General features: G+C 44.2%; 2 protein-coding genes across 2 annotated transcripts in view; one reads left to right on the forward strand and one right to left on the reverse strand.

Moving 5' to 3' along the window:
* Window positions 1-241: 241 nt before the first annotated feature.
* On the forward strand, window positions 242-7673 carry SLC66A3 (solute carrier family 66 member 3). The gene is made up of 7 exons (XM_081156505.1): window positions 242-549; window positions 2268-2350; window positions 2431-2500; window positions 4164-4221; window positions 4477-4597; window positions 5162-5203; window positions 6337-7673. The coding sequence occupies exons 1-7, from the start codon at window positions 407-409 to the stop codon at window positions 6426-6428; spliced, it is 609 nt and encodes a 202-aa protein (XP_081012631.1). The 5' UTR covers window positions 242-406; the 3' UTR covers window positions 6429-7673.
* A 3020-nt stretch (window positions 7674-10693) lies between these two features.
* Window positions 10694-21539, reverse strand: part of ROCK2 (Rho associated coiled-coil containing protein kinase 2) — an 80527-nt gene continuing 69681 nt past the window's right edge. Inside the window, exons 30-34 of the mRNA XM_081156513.1 lie at window positions 21270-21348; window positions 19937-20198; window positions 19636-19849; window positions 13045-13141; window positions 10694-11811 (exon numbers count right to left, since the gene is read on the reverse strand). Of these exons, the coding sequence (XP_081012639.1) occupies window positions 13054-13141; window positions 19636-19849; window positions 19937-20198; window positions 21270-21348 (643 nt within the window). The 3' untranslated portion in view covers window positions 10694-11811; window positions 13045-13053. The remainder of the gene's footprint in view (window positions 11812-13044; window positions 13142-19635; window positions 19850-19936; window positions 20199-21269; window positions 21349-21539) is intronic.

The raw sequence follows: 21539 nt of genomic DNA on the forward strand, positions 1-21539 counted from the left end.
CGGAGGGGCTATCGGGGAAGGGGCGGGGCAACCAGGGGAGGGGTGGGGCTACCCAGGGCGAGGTGGACGCGGATTCGACCATGAGGCCGGGGGCGGGGCGGACCGGGCCAATTGGGTCCCAGGGTGGACGGGACCAGTCGCGGGGGGGCGGGGCCAGGCGGGGCAGGGCGGGAGGCGGGGACCTGGGCTGGGCCGGGGGCGGAGACCCCGGCGGAGGCGGGGAGCCGGGCTGGGCGGACCCGGGCTGGGCGGACCCCGGCAGGAAGGGCTGGGGCGCGGCGGCCGCGGGCTCCGGGAAGGCGGAAGGACTGGGCGAGCCCGGCGTCCGAGTGCTGAGCGGCCGGATCCGCGGAGCCCGAGCCCCGAGCGCCCCGATCCTCGAGCCCCGACCCGGAGCGGCGGCGCCATGGCCTCGGGGCTGCTGTGGTTCTGCAACTGGAGCACGCTGGCCGCGAGCGCGGCTGTCAAGCTGCCGCAGATCTCCGCCCTGCTGGCGGCGCGCAGCGCGCGGGGCCTCAGCCTCCCGAGTCTGCTCCTGGAGCTGGCGGGGTAAGGGCCTGGCGGCCGCGCCCCTCCCTGCCGCGGGCGTAACGGGGGGGGCGCGGGGCCCACAGCCGCTGACCGCGGGGGCCGCTTCCCGGGGCCGCTCCCCGCGCTCCGCGTTGGCCGCCCCGCGGCGCGGGTGGTGAGGAAGTGACCGCGCACGCCCACCTTGCGGACGAGCGACCGGCGCCCCGCGCCCCCCCCCCCCGTGGGTGACGGGACCGGCCGCCTGGCTTGAGCGGGGCCGTCCGCGCCCGGAGACCCGCACACTCCGTCCCCTGGCGCACGGCGGCGTGGAGGTCCTCAGGGGACCGCGAACCCCACGATGGCCCCATAAGATTAAGGTGGAGCGGAGCCGTTTGCCGCCTAGCGAGTGGCCTCGTGGCCGCGGTCGCGTCTTAGGCGGCCGCGTCGCTCGCGCGTTCGTGGGGAGGGGGGCGCGAGCGAACCTGCCGCGGGGCCGTGGGAGCGCGCCCCGCCCGCCCGCCCCGCCTCGGGGCGCTCCGGGGCCCAGCGGGCGGACCTGCGCGGCCATGACCCCCCTAGAGGGGCGTGTTCATCACCCCCGAGCCCCCCCCAGCCTCAGGCCTCGGTTTCCTCGCCTGCAACACGAGGGGCTGGGCTTTCTGAGGCCCCCGAGGCTCGTTAAAGCGGGACTTTGGGGGCGGGGCGGGGCGGCCGGATGGAGGAGGGGCGCTCGACGGGACCTGCGGGCGCGGGAGGCCGGCAGAGGCGGGTCCTGGGGACGGCGCGCCCACCAGAAGCCCCGCGCGGGCGCCCTGGGCGGTGCCGACGGCCTCACGCAGCGCCCCGCGGCGGCTCTTGCTGGGCGGACCCAGGTTAGCGGGGAGACCTAGCGGTCCGGGCCCGGCCTGTGGCTGCGCGGGGCCCCCCGCCCCGAGCCCCCCGTGGGAGGCCCGCCCTGCGGGGGCTGGCCCGGGACGGGAAGGAGGGAGGCAGGGGGGCCCTGGCGGTGAGGGCGCGCAGCCTGGCCTGGAGAGGGTCGGGGGCCCTGCGCGGGACGCTGGCGCCGAGCTGCCTTAGCGCTGTTCGGGCGTGGGGGGGCGAGGGGCAGAGGGCCTGCGCGGGGGCGGAAGGCCGGGGAGGGCCCCTGAGCTGGGGAGGGCGAGTGGGAGCCCGGCACGTGGGGGGAAGACGGACGGACGCCGGAGCTGGGAGCCCGGCCGCAGCCGCCCCTCCTCCTGGAGGGAAAGACGTGAGGGCTGGACCTTTACGCAGCCTGACCCGTCACCGTCCCCGACAGTCACTTAGCAGACTGGCCCTGGCGGTGAGACCCAGCCCCTCCGGACCGAGCGCCCGAGGGTGCGGCGCGGGCGGCTCCTGCGAGGGCCTGGGGGACTGGCACGCACCGCGCCCGCGTCGCAGGGATGCCGCCGAGAGGCAGGGGCTGGCAGGGGTGCGGGTGGCTGGGGTCAGGGAGGGGCCCAGACAGGCCCCCGGAGGCGGCTGCTGTCAGTTTTGCTCTTGCTGGAACCGCCGACAGGGCAGGTTTCCTCCCGGCTTTGCGGACAGGCAGACCTGTCTCCAATCCTGGCTGTCGGGTTGCCCTCCGCAAAGTCGTTTGTAAGCGACCATCCTAAGGGACTGGACACCTGTGGGCTGCACCACCAGTCCCAAGGCTTTAGGAAGGAGCCTGTGCCCTGGGGTGTGGCGGGCCTCCCTGTCCGCAGCCGGAGCTCAGGGGCGCCCCTCCCTGTCCCCAGGTTCCTGGTGTTTCTCCGGTACCAGTGTTACTACGAGTACCCGCTGCTGACCTACCTGGAGTACCCCATCCTCATCGCACAAGGTACCCGAGCCCGCCGTGCCCGAGCCCCGTGCCCAGTGCCCCGGCCCTCCTCGGGCTCACTGGGCGCCTTTTCCCTCCAGACCTCGTCCTCCTGCTCTGCGTGTTCCACTTCAACGGGAACGTGTACCGGGCCGCGCCCTACATCGCCCTGTATCCTTCTGGCTGGGACCTGGAGGGGGGTCTCGGAGATGGGCCGGGTGCTGCCCTGGCACCATGCATTCTTCAGCAGCCCTCTACCAACACAGGCCGTTTGGTCAAACTAGAAAGAAGCCCGAATGCGGGACTGCACGTGAGCGATCGTGTCTCCGAGGCCCAGAGGTGCCCTCGCAGTGACGTCCCCGGGCCAGGGCGACTGTGGGGCCGCGGGGCCCATGGGCTGTAGGTTCAGACCTCACTGCCGGGCATGCTGAGCGACACTGCCCGACCTCATTGAGGGGAGGGAGACGTCTCCTTCCCCCGAAGGATCCCCCAGTGTTCAGGTCACAGTGGTGAGAACGCCTGACATTTGGCGCAGTGCGGCCACACCCGGTCCCCTGGCTGTCAGCGGCCGGGGTGGGCTCGTGGCAGCTGAGTCACATCCCTCGTGAAGACGTTTGGAGGGTCTCCGTGGGGGTGCGGGCATCACACAGACATGCCCCCACTCACGGTGTCGCCCGTGAACGAGATCCTGGCTTTCAGTTCAACTCTGTGAAAACTCAGTTACCCTCCTGTTGAATGTCACGCTCCTCAAAAGGCAGGGGCGCCCTCAGTGAGTCAGCGAAGCTGTCACCCCTGTGACTCCACCTGCCACGGAGAGGAAAGGGAGGTGCCGCAGGCCTGTCTGCCCCGAGCCCTGGAGCTCCCCCCAGCCCAGGCCACGTGCCTCACGGTCTGCGGAGTGGGCTGACGCCTCTTCAGGGTCACTGAGGGAACCAGGGAGTCCCAGGAGCACAGGACAAGCTGAGGACGGGGCACTGAGGTCACTGTGGCTGTTCTTCTAGAAGCCTGTGCAGAGGAGCTGGGTGCGCGCTCCGTCCTGACCTCCTGCCTTTCTGGTGACGGCCAGGTTGCTGGTAGTCAGTCTGCTGACTTTCGCACAGAGCGCTATTCCGGTCCTTCCTTTAAACTTACTCATCACACTCACAGCAGCCTGCTGGGCCCCTACAGTGAGCCGCAGGCACTGAGTGGGGAGGCGGGGAAGGACCGTTAAGTCCGTTTTGCAGATAAGCAAACCAAGGTCGAAGATGGAAATGAACTTGCCCCGTCACAGCAGAGGTGCAGGGTGTCCCTCGCTGCCTGGCCCCTTCCCCTCCTGGGTGTCAGCTTCCCTGGCTGCCCTCTGTCCCTCCGCATCACCCGAGTCCAGCATCAGCCCTCCTGTCCGCTTGGCTTCGCTGCTCTCTATGCTTTTCGCACTGGAGTCAGTGCAAAAGGGGGAAATCGGTAAAGAGTTTCACGTGACAGGTTTTGCAGGACATGCCTACCTTGTAACGTCGGCCCCCGGGTAAGACCCGACTTGTGACATTTCATGGGCGACATCTACATGGCAGGGAATTAAGCCAGGAGTGAAATCGGGGCATTTCCCAACCCTGGGAACGGTCCGTGCGCACAGGGCTCTGTCACCATCTCCCATAACCTGCTTCTGTTCTCTCAGACGCCTGGCGCGTGTGCACTTGAAACCGGTTTTCTTTTCCAAGTCTGACAAGTCCTAGCAGAGCCACCCCAGTCCCACACTTGGCTCCGAGGAGGAACCGCTGTGGTCTGGGTGTTCCATGGGCTCGGGGCGCAGGTTGCTGAGGCCGCCAGCCCAGCCGCTTCCTTAACGCTTGGAAAGATTTGTGGCGTCTTGGTTTGTCCTTGCCCTGCAGAGGTGGATCATGGACCTGGCCATGGTGAGTGCGTTGCTCCCACCCCTCCCTGCCGCCTGCCCACAAGGAGCTTGCACTAGTTACTCGCCCAGCAGTGGCGCTGGCGGGTCCTTATAAACAGGTGTCTCTCGGCTGCATTTTTTCACTAAATTGGGTTTTGCCCTCGTACAGGTGGGTTATTTGTTGACCTAAGACTTTGGCTTCAAAGGCGCTTTCAGTCTCTGGTGCTCCTTTTTAACGACGGGTCTCCTAACGTTCTCCCGCTTTATCTGCGAACAGAATTTGTGCACTTTCATCAGTGCGGCCAGTAAGTTTGCGCAGCTGCAGTACCTGTGGAAGACCCGGGACTCGGGGGCTGTGAGCACTCTGACCTGGGTCCTCGCGTCCTACACCTGCGTCAGTAAGAGCAAAACTCCGAGGGCGGGGAGTCCTCTCTACCCAGAGGTGGCGGTCACTGGGGGTCCAAGTGTCACAGCCCCCCAAGCTTCAGTCCTTTGCAGACAGCTGTTCAGATAGGACCTCCTCGTGGGCCCCGGGTACAAGGCTGGCTCAGTGCAGACTGCTCTCCACTTCCTGCAAGAGCCAGGCGCCAGGGGCTGGGGTAGAATTCAGTGATTTAACATGGTTTTTAGTTAGTGGGAGCCTTTCTTTCAATGGAATCTTATCCAAAGCTCCGTATGTAAATGGGATTTTCAAAAGCCGATTTCTGGGGCGGGGGAGTGTGGGTGGGCACAGAGTGGAAGGGGAGCTCGGCCTCTGCCGGGGGCTCCTGCTCACGAGAAGCCTCAGGCCACTAGCGGGCAGCAGGCTGGCCTGGCTGCTTTATGAAGTCCAGTACTGTTTAGCGTTCTGTACTACCAACGTCCTTCATGAACAGTCAGCATATAGTCCTGTATTTAAAATGGAGGCATTAGCAAAAAACCAAAATGTCTGAGTTGATATTGCTAAATATTTTCTTTTACAGCAAGAATAATAACAACCTTAATGACCACCAATGATCTTACAAGTAAGCAAAATATTTTCCTGCCCACGTCTTTGCAAATGTTGTGCCATTCTGCCTCCTTTGTTTGTAAACATTTTAGGGTTTAACAGATTCACTTGGCTGCACTGGATAAATTTAGGGGCCAGTCCTGGTTACCACTGGTCACCGTTTTGTACTGAGCATCTTTTTTTTTTTTAAATCCTCACCAGAGAATATTTTTTGCACTGCTTTTCAGAGAGAGTGGAAGGGGAGAGAGAGACACATCGATTGTCTGCCTCCCACACAGGCCCAAACTGGGGCGGAGCCTGTAATTGAGGTATGTGCCTTTGGCCAGATTCGAACCTGGGACCCTTGTCTGTGGGCTGACGCTCTAACCACTGAGCCAAACTGGCCAGGGCCAGCACCTCCTTTTGTGGTACCTGATAGTCGATTCCTACCTTCGTGGAGCTCCCACGTCACCAGTGGAAATGGATAGTAAAACAATCAACTAGCTATTGAAAAACATTGTGCTTTGAAAGGGAAGGGTGAGCGCCGAGGGGAACCTGACCTAGCTGGAGGGGGCTGGCAAGAGACTGTTACAAGGGCAGTGCGTGGTCAGGAGCAAGGAGGATGCCCGCCCGGCGTCCGAGGGCGTACCTGGAGGGTGGGATAGCGCACGGGGAGCCCGAGAAGGGGCGGCGAGGAGGCACCTCGGAGACAGCCCACAGGCAGCAGCAGGCCTGTGTAAGCCTCAGTGTAAACCAGGCTTTGACATTTGTGCGTTTTTCAGAATTATCTTAACAGTGCTCTTTCCTTAACATGCTGTGTTTTGAGACACCACTTACTGCCTTCAAGAGTTTAAAATGACTAAAGGGGGTTTAAAAAGTTATATTTCTTATCAGCCAGAGCCAGATTCCTCCAATTCAAACACTGAAGATGATAAAATTATCAAAGTCAATGGTAGTCACGGGGAGGGGAGGTCATTTCCCCAGAAATATCTGGAACCATATTTGGAACCCAGGTTGTTCAACAGTGATCATGATCTATAGTTCTTTCATTATTTAGGGTGGGGTGGGATGGGGTGAGGCTTTATTTAGGCTCCTAGAGCAGCATGATTTTGCTCTATGATGTGAAGACAGCATTTAACATGTACCTTTTCTCTTTCCGACTGGCCTCAGTCCTTGTGCGTTTCGTGGTCATGCTGGCGTTAAACCTGTGGGTGACAGCTACAGTCCTTCGCTACAGGAAGACGGCTGTCAAGGCTGAATGACGGACACGTGGTTCTTACACAAAGTGCATTATGAGAAATGAACCAGAGGAGAGCTTGTTGCTAAATCAAGTTCTTTTATAAATGTAGTCAATCGCTTCCGAAACTTTTGAGGCCAAAGGTATTTTAGACTTGAAAGAGCCATTTGAACACGTGCTTAAAAATGATTCCTCCCCCCTCCCCCCACTTTATTAGGCCAAGTTAGGGCTTAGACATCTGCAGTGTTGAGAAAGTTGGTGGTTATTGAAAATCATCCAAGAACCCATTTGGAGATCACTTTGACTCTTAAATCTTAAAAGTCATGATTAAGGTCTCTCCAAAGAGCTGACGACATCTATTTTCAGCTTTTGGAATCTTTTTAGAAATAAGCCCTCTCCACAGCACAGAAGAGCATGGGGCGGGATTGTGCTCTGTCAGAAGTAGAACTGTAATAAATTACCAGGGTTCACTTTCTGGGACTAATGTCTAACTGTAACAGGATGGCCTTCTTGTATCATAACACAGTATAATACCTACTTAGTTATAAGCAAGTCTACCAGGGCAAGCAAAAATGTAACCTGTAACCAGCTTGAGTTCATACACCAAAGTAGTCCTTTACCTTCACACGTGCCTTTAAGTAATTACTAACAGAAGGTACTACGGGATGCAATCTCTATGATAAAGCCATTCACGGTGATTTGAGCACTGTGCTGTCATTTTTATTTTTATTTTTTGAAAGATTTTTTTTTTAATTATATCTATTGATTTTAGAGAGAGGAAGGGAGAGGGAGAGAGTTGAAACATCAATGATGAGAGAGTCATTGATCGGCTGTGAGCCCGCAACCCAGGCATGCGCCCTGACCAGGAATCGAACCTCGATCTCCTGCATCCTAGGTCGATGCTCGACCGCTGAGCCACGCCCGGCCGGGCGCCACATCCATACAACTAACCATTATTAGAATTTAGTACAATATACAGCTCACCCCGACCGGGTTTTGTGTATTAAAAATATATGCAGTAAAGGGTATTGCTGGGTTCTGCCAAGTTCTTAGAGATTTTATTCTCATTACGGCATCATATTCTAAACATCACAAGATTATTGTACGTGGCATTTTTCTGTAAAATTTTATAAACCCTAAGATTTAAAACTCTCTTTCCCCTTATAATTGAATGGCATTATGCTGGTGTGTATATATACGCAGGAAGTAAATGATGCTCACTAGATGTTTTGGTTTCCTGTGTAAAATAAACTTCCATATTTTGATCTCTGCTGAGTCTTAAAACTGCTTTAATGCAATTAGTTTTTAGTTATGTAAAGTGCCATTTAAAAAATATAAACTGTGGTTAATCCTTCGAGAACTACTGCTTGGGACCAACAACATGGTATCTAAAAGGAAATCGTTCATTCTATAGTTTTTAAAATCATAGTTGTCACTTTAAAAAAAATCCAAGTAAATCTTTTCTCATATGCAGTTACAACTGATTAGTATAAATAGAGATTATGTGACTTTAGTCCAACAAACATTTAAATATGCTTTTTTTAACTGGCACTTTTTGCCATTGTTTAAAGTAACTCCCTTAAGGATGTTCTACCTCAAGTGAAGAGATCTCCATCTTTTCCCTTTGGGAGGGAAGGGAACAAACGGCTGAACCATTCCAGATACTCCACAAGCTTCCTAGTTAATCCCACAACCACCCCACGAGTGAACAATCTCCATTTTACAGAGGAAAGCACTCAGGTTTAGTGAATGACCTGTCCGAGATCAGATACCCAAGAATTGTCCTCGAAAGAACCCACTGAGTACCAAAGAAATGCTTTTTAGAACACCTCTTGCCCACATACCACTTCTGACAACAAAGGCACCTGCCCCTTTGCTTTACCCTTGGCCCAACACGCAGGTTTGCGCCCCTTAAAATCCAACATCAAGTCAGACAGACTCCTGGTTGAAATTCTGTGTTTTGTATTTCTCCGTGTGTTAACTGACAGGGCCAAGGTTCACAAGTCTGTGAGCTTAGTTGTGACTTGTTGGCTATACCCACCTTTTATACCCATCTTTTAGGGAAAGCAAATTTTGGGGATAAATTTTAGGTTGCAGCTTTCCAGGAGTATTTCACAGGAAAAGTAGGAAAATGCTTATGTCTTAATTATTTATTTTTTTAATATAAAAAGCAGGCATAAAATACAATTACATTACTACAAAGATGCAACAAATTTTAAAAAAAGGAAAATCGGGGGATATGATTTTTGTTCAAAGGGGACAGCTGATCAAACATTTATGATTATCTAAACCATGCAGTTCATAACTTATTACAACTTCAAACAAAACCCATCATGGGGAAGGGAATGAAGGAGCGGACAGTCCCCCCAGCATAATATTCGGCACTGTCACACAGCACCTGTCTTCAAAGTGCTTTATGAATCAGCCACGGTGTCTTCCCAACCTGGGGAAACTGAGGCCTTATCCCAGGAAGGACAGGTGAGTCAGTAGCAGTGTCCACACAGACTAAGAAACAGATGTGACCTCCTCTCATCAGAATTTTAAAACCATGTTCCTTAAAGCTTCTGCAAGGTAACAGTGCCTAAGTTCCCTGTCTCACCACCAGAAACCCAGGAGAGCAGATCAGCAGCAGCATAACTTCCTAAACTGTGGCTGGCAACCTAGAGCACTTCTCCTCAGGACCTGCCGACAGACAGAGGAAGGAGATCCTGCAGAGCCAGATTCCTGTAGCTCTAAGTGCAGGTTAGCTTTAAAAACACTAACCTGCATTTTAGATTTATTGGTACACATATCCTTTAGCTGTGGCATTTTAAATGTTCAGATAGGTTTTTAAAAAATTCTTGCTTCTAGATAGCATTTTTTAAATACTTTTCAAAAATACACTAATTTTCAACAGTAATACCAATTTTACTTCTACTCGTCTAGCTATCCCCGTGAAAGTACAAAAATCCAACTAAGAAAATCCCAGTTTTCACTACTTCTTAGTTCTCAGTAGGAGGTATTTATGGCTCTAGGAGAAATAAGGTGTGAGGAAAGAGGCATCTTTTGGTCTTATATTTATTGTGGAAGCTTTAGAGCCTCAAGAAAGAGAAGCTGGCACAAAATTTGGTTGTTTAACCAAGTCAGAATCACATTTAATGAGTACTGGAAAGAGAACATTTGGGTGAGTGCAGGCATCATTCATGTATGTACATGAAACCAGCAACAGGGTAAAAAGCAAATTCTTACCCAAGGTCAGAATCCTTTACATTCCCACTGTTGGACAAACAACCTTATAAATCCTTATGTCAAGCCACATAATGTGAATAATCTCCATGGGAGAGATTTTTTTCACCCCTTAGAATATCCCCCCCCCCCGAGTCACACTGATCTTCCTCTATAGTTGCATCACACCATGATTCTCCACATTCTCTAATATATACAGCTTCAAAATTTAAACTTTTGCCATTTTTACTCAAATATGTCAATTACTCATGTGTAAACTTCAAATTATTTCACCTTAATAAAGTTTATTAAAAATATATATATATACTCTCCAATTCAGAATAATATGATAGAACCTCCCATAGTGTAACAAAATCTTTATATAAAATATTAATTCAGTCTCCTTTTAACAAGTCTAATGAATGGAAATATTTATTCTATATAAATTTTATATATTTTTCATTTTTAAATCTTACTTTAAAAAAAAAATCTGTGCCCCCAAACCGGAACTGCAGAACACCCCTGCGAGGGACCGCCCACATCTCGTCTCAGCACAGACAGTGTGAGAGAGTGCAGGCTGGACCCTGGAAGCGTAGTGAGAGGCAGTTTCAGCATTAGGAGCCACAGGCCACTCCTCAGTTTCCACAACAGGATCTGTAACTGGGGACCTAACTTTAAACATCTCCACACTGACCGCCGAGGGAACAATGAAAAATGTCTCAGTTCCTTCACTGAAATATCAGATGATGTATTTCAGTATCACACCAAACTGTGTATGTGTTGTATGTATACAGAGACCGATAAAAGACTACACAATTTTTTTACTCGATGCTTCCATGATGCATACTGTCGCAGCATAGGATATACACTTCTGTGGGATGAGAAATACAGCAGGAATGGTCCTGCACACGCTGTAACTTCCACAGCATTTCAAGAATTAAAAAGTTAAGTGCCTCTGAGGCCACTTCCCAGTCACCAGTTTTCAAACCCAACACTGAAATATTGCCATACACAATTGTGTGTTTAAGGGCTCACATTTAAATACTTAAAATATATCTAGAGTATATTTTAGTTTTCTTTATATTTGAGATAATTTTTGAATGCTGAGTGTGAAATGTAAAAACAGTCACAAATGTACTTACCAGGAATAAAAACGTATCTAGGGCTGTCAGCAAATTCCAAGCAAAGGAAACATTTCATAGTCACGCACTAATACTGAGGTCTGTAAAAAGGCTTGGATGAATAATATACATAAAAGATATATTAGTTCTAATACTATCCATTATTGTTTCTATCACCAATACTTTAAAAAATTCTGTTATACAATCAAAATAGGCTGACACTGATAACTATTACGTGTAAAAATAGTGCACTATTTTCTTCTGCAAAGCAAATTTGCATCCTAAGAGCTGGTAAACACTTGTTCTTTAATACAGAAAAGGGCTAAGACTGAAAAAAATTAAATTAAGGCATTCAACATGGGTAAAGTTGCCTATCATGAAGCATTAGGAAACTGATATAATTGTTCAAACTTTGTTACAATAACATGAACATGCAGCTCCATCAGGAACACATATAAGTGATATGAACCCCAATGTTATGGCTTTATACAAGTGCATAGTTGCAACTGTAGTAATGATAGCTGATTAATGAGTATAAAAAAATAAAGTGGGAAGTTTAAAAAACCCTCTTGCCGTATTACAGTACTATATATATGTGAGTGTACATGTATACACACACACACACATATACACACACACAGTATAATGGTCACTTCTCAAAGATGCAGTCTATCACTGTAGTGAAATCCGTCCCCGACTCTTACGGTGAGTATGCTGGTGAAACCTCTCTGTTGAAGCTGAAAAGGTGATTTCTTGAACTCTCCTGAATCCTTCTGTGCAATGTAGTGTGAGTGACTGCCAAGAGAGCTTTATGGAACAAGTTTGGAAGAGCCACATATGATGTCCCTATACTATTAACAAGTCACTGTTAGTTCAACCTGTTGCTCCAAAGGAGCCTAGAAAAATCTCTCCCAAGATTTATAATTTATGTTGCAGGAATAAAGGGAATATGTATGTGTGTGTATCAGTCTCTCAGGAAAATACAGCTTCTCAATAAATTTTGGGCCATCATATTTCAGTCTTGTTTTAACTGGAAGAACAGGATCACCTTGAATAATGGATGCGTTCATAGAAGGCAGTTAGCTGGAAAGGAAGGAAAAATAAAGTTAGTTGAGACAGTGAAATAATTTAAGATATTGTTAAATTCTTTGAAAGGCATTCCATGTACACCACTAAACTATATAGTCTTCCAACTCCAATACTTTTAACACCTAAATCATGCATAAAACATATTTACTATGCTACTTTTCTTATTTTTAGGTACATGCAATTGTAGTCTTTCTCGTATATTCCCATACTGGTTATAAACATGACACAGTTTTAATGTTAACTCACTATCAGGGTTAGACAGTATGTCACTGAATAACTCATGTGAACATAAGTTGGACTTGGAGTTTAACTGCTAGCTGCCTCATGTAGCTGAAGGAACAGTGGACTTATGGATCAGGTTCTATCTTAAAATCTATGAAATGGGAACATAACCACTGTTGTAGAAAATATATGTAAAAATACTCTGTATATCCTGGTTATAAACCCATCCCCAATATTACATGATTTAAGTATGTTTTGCAGTGTGCTTATTTAGGTTAAGATAGACCTTCCTTTAAATCCATTCCATGCAAAACATTTAACTCATGAGGTTCAATTTTCATTGAAATCGACTTCAGCCACTATTAACCAAACTATTTTACATGTTCTAAAAGCACAAGAACTTTCACACCACATCACCGGCATTCTTCAGCAGGAGAAACATTACATTTACAAAAAGCAAACATTCCACAGCATCACAAAGAAAACCAGATCAGAAAGCACTATTTCACAGCACTTATTAGACTTACAAAGTTTTAACTGTTTCAGTTCTTGCAAGTCAGAAAGAAGCAAAGAGGAGGGAGGAAGGGAGGGAAGGAGAGGAGGATGGCGGGAGAAAGGAGTCTCATGCTATGTTCACAAACTAATACAGTTGTAGGAACTTAAAAACACTGCAAATTGTACTTCTATGAATATGGCTTCTGTAGAATAAACAGAAAGTGCCATATTTAGCTCTTTTTGTTATTTCTACATTTTTCATTCCTTAGAAAATTATAATTCCAACTGTATTGAAAAATATATAGCCAATAAAGAATCTGAACATAGCATTTCACACTTCTAATTAACATAAAAATTTTAGTTAGAAACTTTTCTAAAAACTACTTTTCAAATACATACTATTAAAAACTTAATAAAATTTCAAAACTAGTCAGAAATAATGAAACCCAAGTACAAACCACATGCGCTACTTGGAAGTACTAAAATAACTGTTTTCACTTTTAGATTTACCCCATTTCTTCAGAAATCAAAAACATCGTCATCATCATCACCACCATCAACATCATCAAATGACCAATCCCAGTCTTTAAATGCCAAATCAAGCAATCTGCAATAGGAGGTTTGCACATTTATACTCTCAGAACACTCTTCAGCAACAGCAGTTTAATAAGCTACGATCTAGAAATCACACTTTGAATGTGCTGTAAGCATGTTTACTTTTCCCTCCATCGATAAAAACATGATGAAATTAAGATGGAAAGAGATGGGAAATCTTCTTTCTCTGTATATATAAATGCATGTAACCATGCTGGCGAGATATGCCTTCCAGAATACCAGAGAACTGAGGACAAAGTTGATATTTGGTGATAAGATGCAATCTTCTCTCCACCAGTCCCAGATGAAGAGAGAACCATTCTGATGACGTCTGATTTGAGAACTATGAAAGCTCAAAATTTGTCAACATTCCCTTCACGCAAGTGCCCAGATCGTCAGCTCAGTTTTCTAGAATAGCACCATGAGCCCTAGTAAAAAAGGGAAGTAGTATTAAGCATGTAGCTTTCTCCACTCCCGCAGGACCCTACTTGCTCAATGGGTCACCAACAGTTATGTGCTCCATGAAAAATTACGGATGAGGGAAAATCCACAAGTATATAAACACCGTTAGCAACTTATCTTGGCTAAATAAAATGGACTCCGAGCAGAGGCATATCTGGTCTTCTTTCCAATCCAATCCAATAATCTAATATTGCAATTATCTTTATTTTAAAAATAGGAATAATTTTTTCATGGTTCATAACTGTGATGTTCATGAATCGACTTATGCTAAGGAACTCATCTGGTCCCTAAAGTCTCATCTGTGATCACTGTCATTGGTTCTTAAATTTTAGTATATATGGTTTTCCCAATGCTATTTATAATGTGTATTCCCAGAACACATCCCAAGAGATTCTGATATAATTGGACTGAAGAAAAGGAGGGCAAGTATTTGCATTTTAAATAAAACCCCGAGATAAATTCTGATGCAGCTGTTGGCTCCAAGAATCACTGACAGAGTAGGCGGAAGGATGATCACCCTAATTTAAAAGTAAACAAACCAACTCAAATTACTCTATTTCAAAATGTGGGAATGCATAACAATATCTGAAAAAATATACAAACTCAGAGATAATTATTTAATCATTTAACATGTATCACAACCTAGTATATACTAATTTTTCTAGGCTTACATATAAAGTAACTTTTAGCTATGGTTTCGACTCTCCTGCTCGAGAGATTGAGATCAGTAGGCTTTCCTGGGTGTCCAAACCCCAATTTTAGCCTATGTTATGAAAAATCTGCATTTCAAATCCTTCCAAACCTCTGAAGTATGTGCAAAGTATGTATCTTTCAAATTGTAAAAGTCTTATCACTAGTTCTCAGAGCAACGCATGACAAGGCTTCCCTTAAAACCTCTCCCTCATCCCCTCCCAGTCATATAATTCTTGTCATTTCAACTTAAGAAATCTTTCTTTAACTTGGTTTCTTCCACTGTCAGTTCTTTAGAGCAGGACTTCATCAAGTCTAAACATACCAATCTCCTGTTGAAAGACTTCATCTGAAGAACAAAATAAAAACTCCGACAGCATAATGTACACGGTCCCTTTTCAACCTGGCTCAGGGCTTCCTCTCCTGTGCCACCCTCCACCACTCCAGTCCTTGCCCTCCCCACCCTCACCCAATAAAAGACTACAAACACTAAGCAGTTCTGACAAGCCGGTCTCTCCGCACATCACATTTTGCCTGGAACTCTTTTCCCAGAAAATTAATGACACTCCATTTTTGGGACACCTTTCTTGATGCCTTCAGGCAGAATTCCCCATGCTTCCCTTCGACCTCCATAACACTCAGTCATGAATCTATTATAAACATTTAAATAGTACTGTAAACATTTTAAACATCTGTTTAATTGTCTATCTCCTGCATTTAATCAGTCAGCTCAGGTCTGTGAAATGTACTGCTTCAGAAAGGGTACAGTTTAATTCTGAGTTCTACTAGCAGAACATGGGAGTGCCCACTTCCTTATATCCTGTCAATACTATGTTTCTTGCCTGTACCAGTTTGGCAGGTGAGAATGATTTTAACATTATAGTTTTAATTTCTCTGCTTAATAATTAGGTTGATCACTTTTTCACAATCTGAAGAACAAAATAATGCCTGAACATTTCACACTAATTTTTATATTGGGAAGAGGAAATCTCCTTTTTCTTAATGATTTCTTTGAGAACTCTAGATAAAAGATACTCTTGCAAATATATGGTGTTTTTTAAATTTACGAGGCTTCACTTTTGGTTAGGCAATCCCTGGCTTTTCTTTGTTTTTATTCTTAGGAAGTTCTCCAATCCAAGATCAGATATATATTTTCTTCTATACGATTTTTTTTTGACACTTCAACTTGTGTATAACCTATTAGCTTTTCACAAATAATTACTCTATTAATGTTCTGCTATTTAGAAAAAGAAAAGAACAATGACATAATAGCTGCCTTCACTCCTAGTTCAAACTGTATTGGCAATGCCTCACTTCTTGAAACTGGATAAATGAGGATGTTTTGCATTTCTGCTTTATGCTTTTCTACTTGGCTTAAATATTGCATTAAAAAAAAAGATCTTGCCCTGGCCAGTTTGGTTCGGCAATTAGAGCATCAGCCCTCGGACGAAAGGGTCCTGGGATTCGATTCCAGCCAAGGGCACGTACCTCGGTTGCAGGCTCAATCCCTGGCACTGGTTGGGGCTCATGCAGGGGGCAACCAATCTATGTGTCTCTGTCACATCAATGTTTCTCCCCCACCCCCGCCTCTGAAAAGCAATGGAAAAAATATCCTCGGGTGAGGTTTGAAAAAAAAACAAAAACTAAAAAAAAAGATCTTTGGAGGGGGTGAAGGAGGCCTAATATATGGTGACGAAAGATTTGACTTGGGTGGTGGGGACACAGTGCAATATACAAATCTTGTATCATAGAAGTCTACACCTGAAACCTACATGAGCCTACTAACCAATGTCACCCAATAAATTAATGTTAAAAAAAAAGATCTTCAAAAGAAAAGTAATTACAGAGAAATAAGCCTCAGCAGAGACCACTATTTTGTGCCTGGCATTAGAACAAATTGAGGATCTCCCCAAACTGTCTTCATCAAAAGTCAGCATTTTATTCACAAATTTCCTAATTTTCCAACACAGTATTTTAATTTTAATTCAAAATTACCAAGAAAACATTTATCTGGAATAGCATTTCTACACGTTTTATAAACTATCAATTTGTTTCTCCTCACGTGACTGTGAGGCAGGGGTGCACTGCAGGTGACAAGGTGGAATCGGGAACTAGACTAGAGTGTGCATCTGAACTCATGGCCCTGCCACTCATCAGCTGTGTGACCCTGGGCACACAATGCTCTGTGTCTCGGTATCCTCATCTGTTAAATGGAGACATTAATAGCTAAATCACAGGCTGGTGTTGAGGATAAATAAGTACAGTTAAAGAAGAGTGCCTAGCATAAAATATGCCCTTGAAAATGTTAATGATCATAATAGCTAACACTTATTTAACTATTAAACAATTCACCACAGAAAAAGTGTTGCAAAGATAGTTAACAGGAGGATCAGAACCAGGAATGCCGTAGAAGCCAAAGAGGAAAATGTAATGGTGCAGTTGTTAACAAAACAGACACTGAGAAAAAGTTTTTTTAAAAAAGATTAGGTGTGTCCTGGCGGATGTGGCTCAGTTGGTTGGGCGCCATCCTATGCACGGAAAGGTTGCCTGTTGACTCCCGGTCAGGACATGGGCCCAGGTTGTGGGCTTGATCCCTGGTAGGGGGTGTGCAGGAGGCAGCCAATCAATATCTCGCTCTCACACAGATGTTTCTCTCTCCCTCTCTCTTCCTTTCTCTCTCAAAAAATTAATTAAAAAATCTTAAAAAAAAAAAAGATTAGGGGTATTGTTTTAGTGTATGATGATATCTAACAAAGTTAAACATCTGTTTTAAAAAAGACACCACATAAATTAGTTGAATTAAAGCTAGATTGACTAGTGCCAAGACTATTATTAAGTAAACATGCATAAAGAGCTAGATATTAAATTACTGCTGAGATACACCAGAAATTCTGTTCCTAAGTTTTCTTGGATGATCTTTTAACAGCTCTCCCCACCTTTCTATAGGAATATGCTGTAAATTAGTAGAATATTAAAGGCTATCTAGTCAATGCTTGACTAGTTCATGGAGCCATGCTGCTCAATGTCAGGCTGCACACATAACAAAATGAGAGCACTGCACCCCTCAGTGTTACCAAGCAGCAGCTAAATCAGGTACACACCTGTGGTGACAGGACACTCTCTCTTCTAGAGAAGCCAATTCTTCCCATTTTAGAACTTCTGACTGCCTGACAGCTTTCCCTTCCTGAGTTAAAAATGTCCCTCTCTGCTTGGTTCTTGTTCTAATACATATTCTAAAGAAGGTACTTTATACTTAACATCTTTACTGTTGTTTATGATCGCCCATCCTTTCAAATAATTTCTTCAGAAGACTAAATATCCTTAGTTTCTTCACTTGCTACATGTATAATACTTTCAAATGACCCACTACTACCTCAGTGATTCTCTTTGTACACCCTCCAATTTGTGCTACTTAAAATGTGACACCCCAAAATGAGTGCAAACTGTAGTTATTCACGTAAGACAGACACAGATACAATTTTATGAGTCAATGAAGTGATGGAGGCATAGATGTTAAAAACAATGGAAATAGTTGCAGAGGCATAATAAAATACAAAATTATATTTTTAATGTGCCCATTTTTACATTTAAAATTTCAGAGTATATTAAAAATTTTTCACAAAAATATCCTATACATTTTATAGTCAGTTTTGCTATTAGTTTTATCTACCACACATAGCTGTGAGAGAAAGAAATCCCTATTACTTACTGTTGGCTATGCAAAATGTATTTTTTAAAAAATCAATGAAGAATGATTCAAAGGGCAGGGCCAGAACTAAAACAAAACAAAAAGTAACAAAAATCACAAGTAAATATGCTTTCAAATAGACCATGATGCTGAACTGGGGGAGGAGAAGGAAAGTCGGTAAACATGAAATGATTATGTAAGTGAAATATGCCTCACTGTGTCCGAAAATTGCTTCTTTATATAAACTAATTCTATGTGTTATCATATGTAGAAAAATCATTACCTTGTCAAACGAGACAAAAAAATAAAATATATTAAAAAGACTAACATTCTTATAGTCCCGAAACCGAACAAATTATTTGCCCTTCTAGAGTCTGAATCAAAAAGAAAGAGAATACCAAATCTACTCCACAGGAGTATTTTAAAGATCAAATAAGAGAATATCTAAAACAGTTAAATTATATTCGGAAGCACCTCAGAAGCCGTAAAGCACTATATATTGTGAAGTATTAAAATGGCATTTATGCATTAATAGTTCTACAATATTAATACTAGAAACTTAATAATTTTTAGATGTTTGGCACATGGCACATGGAATGACCTTGAGTGTCTCGGAGTTCTTTAAGTTTCTTCAGCCTAATTACTATCACATAATTACTAATTTTATAATATTTTTAGCATACCTCACAAAAATTCAACATTTTCACTGCTGAAACACCAGTTCTACCTTTGTCATTCTAAATTATTTCCTTGAGATATTAGTTTCAAGAAAAGTTTCATATAATATATTTGTGGTTAGAATGAAAAGATTTCTGATAACACAGCCAATACACATCATCATTCATACACTGAAGGTCCCGTGTTAGGGAACAAAAAGGATACCTGAAATTAGATCCCTGATCTAAGTATATACTTCACCCTTTAGCTAACCAAATCTTCATGTTCATTTTAATGAACAGCAATGCTTGTAAGTGCTGTAGTGTCCAGTAAGACAAGAAGTGGTTGATTTTGAATGAAGAACTACGTTACTATAATGCAGCTGTATAAAAATGGCTCCCCCAAAGTATTTTTGTGCATTAGTGATCCTCTCTGAACATATTCCATATTCCCAACTCCACCTCAATTACAAGGAATGTCCACTTTACCTCTTAGTTAATATCTGCATTTTTAAAGCTGATCTATATTGCTCTTTAAATCAAAGACAAATTCTTATTTTAAACTTAGAAATTTGAATTAAGAATGAGGATTTCAGTCCTGCCTCTCAAGTCCTCTAACATAAAAGAGGTTTAAGAAGTCTGTTGTATCAAACAATGTGTGTACCTGACCCTCAGAGATCTGTGTGTGCATCCTGTCTACCAAATCACCGAGTCAGTCAATGTGCTTATATAATCCTAAATGTTATGATTATATACATAAACATGACAAAAACGAGCCCTTTATATATTTTTGGTTGAGTGTAATATGTGTGATTTAGTTAAATTAATATTACATTCACCTAAATCAATAAATGAGACATGAAAGCTTAAATAGTTTCAAACATTTGGTTTCCATAGTTCATTAAAATATTAAGGGAAAGAAAACTGTAATTAGAAAAATTTATAGTTTAAATATGAAGAGTAAGATATTTCTAAAAACACTTTAACCATTACCACATGTTTAGTCATTACCTTGGTTTATTTGGGGCAAGCTGTCGACTTGGCCGTCTAACAGACTGGTTTTGCTGTATCTTCATTGAAGTTCTAGGAGACGACCGTGCAAAAGGGTCTGGAGCTGGAGGCTTTTTAGGTATCTTTTTCACCAACCGACTAACCCACTTTTGCTGCTCTTCTGTAGAATTTGCTAATATCAACAGATTCTTTGCCGTTGAAATATCATAATACACTACAAAAAATATATGAAAAAAAATTAATGTGTTTAAAATGACATGAACATAAATAATACTGATGGAGCAAGTAATTTAGTATTTACCTTTGCAAGGAGCTATAATCTCCTCCTTTTTGTCCATGTGGTCTTTATGACATTTAATATGGCAGCGACGGCACTCCAAAGCAGGAGGAGGTTTGAACATATGCCACAAGGGCTTCATACAAGCCTCACAGTTGGTTGGGAAATGATAGAGAGTAGGAATAAATTCATGTCCTTTGTGGCAAATATAATTTGACTTTTCTCCCACTGGCTCCACTGGAAATTCTTGTTCCTTCTTACTTTCTCCTTCATTGGCATACAGAATCTATAAATACCAAAAAGCACAATGAGTGGTTTCTAAACATAAGTTACTTTTTACATAGTAATAATTCCTATAGTAAAAATAAAATAAATCTAAATTATTCATTAAGAAGAAAATGCAGCAGATGCTCAAATTTCAGTAGGTTCTGTCTCATTAAGAGCTTCTATGAGAAGTCTTTATACAGTCACTTTGGTTCATTTCAAAAGAATCCTGTTCAAATAGTGCCTCCTTTCTCCCTCCATGATATCTATGTTCCAGCAGAACAGGCTAGCAAAAGGTAAGTTTGCACCTGATGGGTGTTAGAAAGTTCTTCTGGGAGGGAGTGTTCAAAATAATCACCTGAAGAGATATGACAATTATATGCCTCGATGCTTTATGATTCTCAAAAACAGACAACTGGTGATAAATGCAAAAATAGCTATAACTGATAAGACTTTTGTTTAGAGAGTTGAGGAAGAAAGAGAGGAAAAGATGTAGAATATACTCCAAATAGACATGATAAGCACCAGAAAATAATTTCCCCATAGTACAGCAAGTACAATGGTTTTTACACAGAAGGAGTTCAATAACTAATTGTTGGTTTGACTTATTTTAAAATGGAAGTAGTATAAAGAAAAATTTGGCTTCACTTTAAATCAGAAGGAAAGGGCTATTGGGTGCAAAATTTAACTTCACAAGCAACTTTTTTTATTTTCTAGGGAATTGAGCATAAAACCAAAAACAGGAGGAGAAAGTTTATGCTTAAAAAAATGTCATAAGCAACCTTAAACAAAAGGATTACTACCCAGAAACATGATATAAATACACAACAGACTTTAAAATGTAAAATGGAGAGAGGAATGAAGATATAGCCAAAAAGAACAGGCACAGAATTCACAAAAGAATAAACCACCTTTAAATGGCACAACAACTGAAATGTAATCTGAAGATAGCCCAAGAATAAAAAAATTTGATATGTCACGCCACTCTTAGAATCTCTAAAGGTGAACGCAAAAAAAAACCCCCAAAAAACAAACAACCCCCAAAACAACAACAAACAACCACCAACCAAAACCAAAACAAAACTATATTTACCTGAAATATCCTTGGAATTTCTTTAGCATCTGCTCTGTATACATCTGTCTGTGTAACTGGTCGGACATGAAACAATTTGCTAGAAAAGATTTTTAATAAGAAATAAAATATTACCCAAAGATCAAATTACATTAGTTATCTTATACTAGTCATAAGTTAAAACTGACTACTTCGATCCATGTCAGAAGGTCAGATAATATCTTGCTCTATTACATCAATCACTCCTAAAGATTTGGAGAAATTCTCAGTAAGTCAGAAAATTTTTTAATT

This window comes from Miniopterus schreibersii (assembly GCF_964146895.1).
Source record: "Miniopterus schreibersii genome assembly, chromosome: 13".
Taxonomy (NCBI): Eukaryota; Metazoa; Chordata; class Mammalia; order Chiroptera; family Miniopteridae; genus Miniopterus; species Miniopterus schreibersii.

Excerpts from the sequence above, each read along its gene's own strand:
- SLC66A3 (XM_081156505.1), top strand. The coding sequence starts at position 407 with ATGGCCTCGGGGCTGCTGTGGTTCTGCAACTGGAGCACGCTGGCCGCG. Across the intron at positions 4,598-5,161 it reads CGCGTCCTACACCTGCGTCA|CAAGAATAATAACAACCTTA; the intron begins GTAAGAGCAAAA and ends TTTCTTTTACAG. Across the intron at positions 5,204-6,336 it reads GACCACCAATGATCTTACAA|TCCTTGTGCGTTTCGTGGTC; the intron begins GTAAGCAAAATA and ends GACTGGCCTCAG.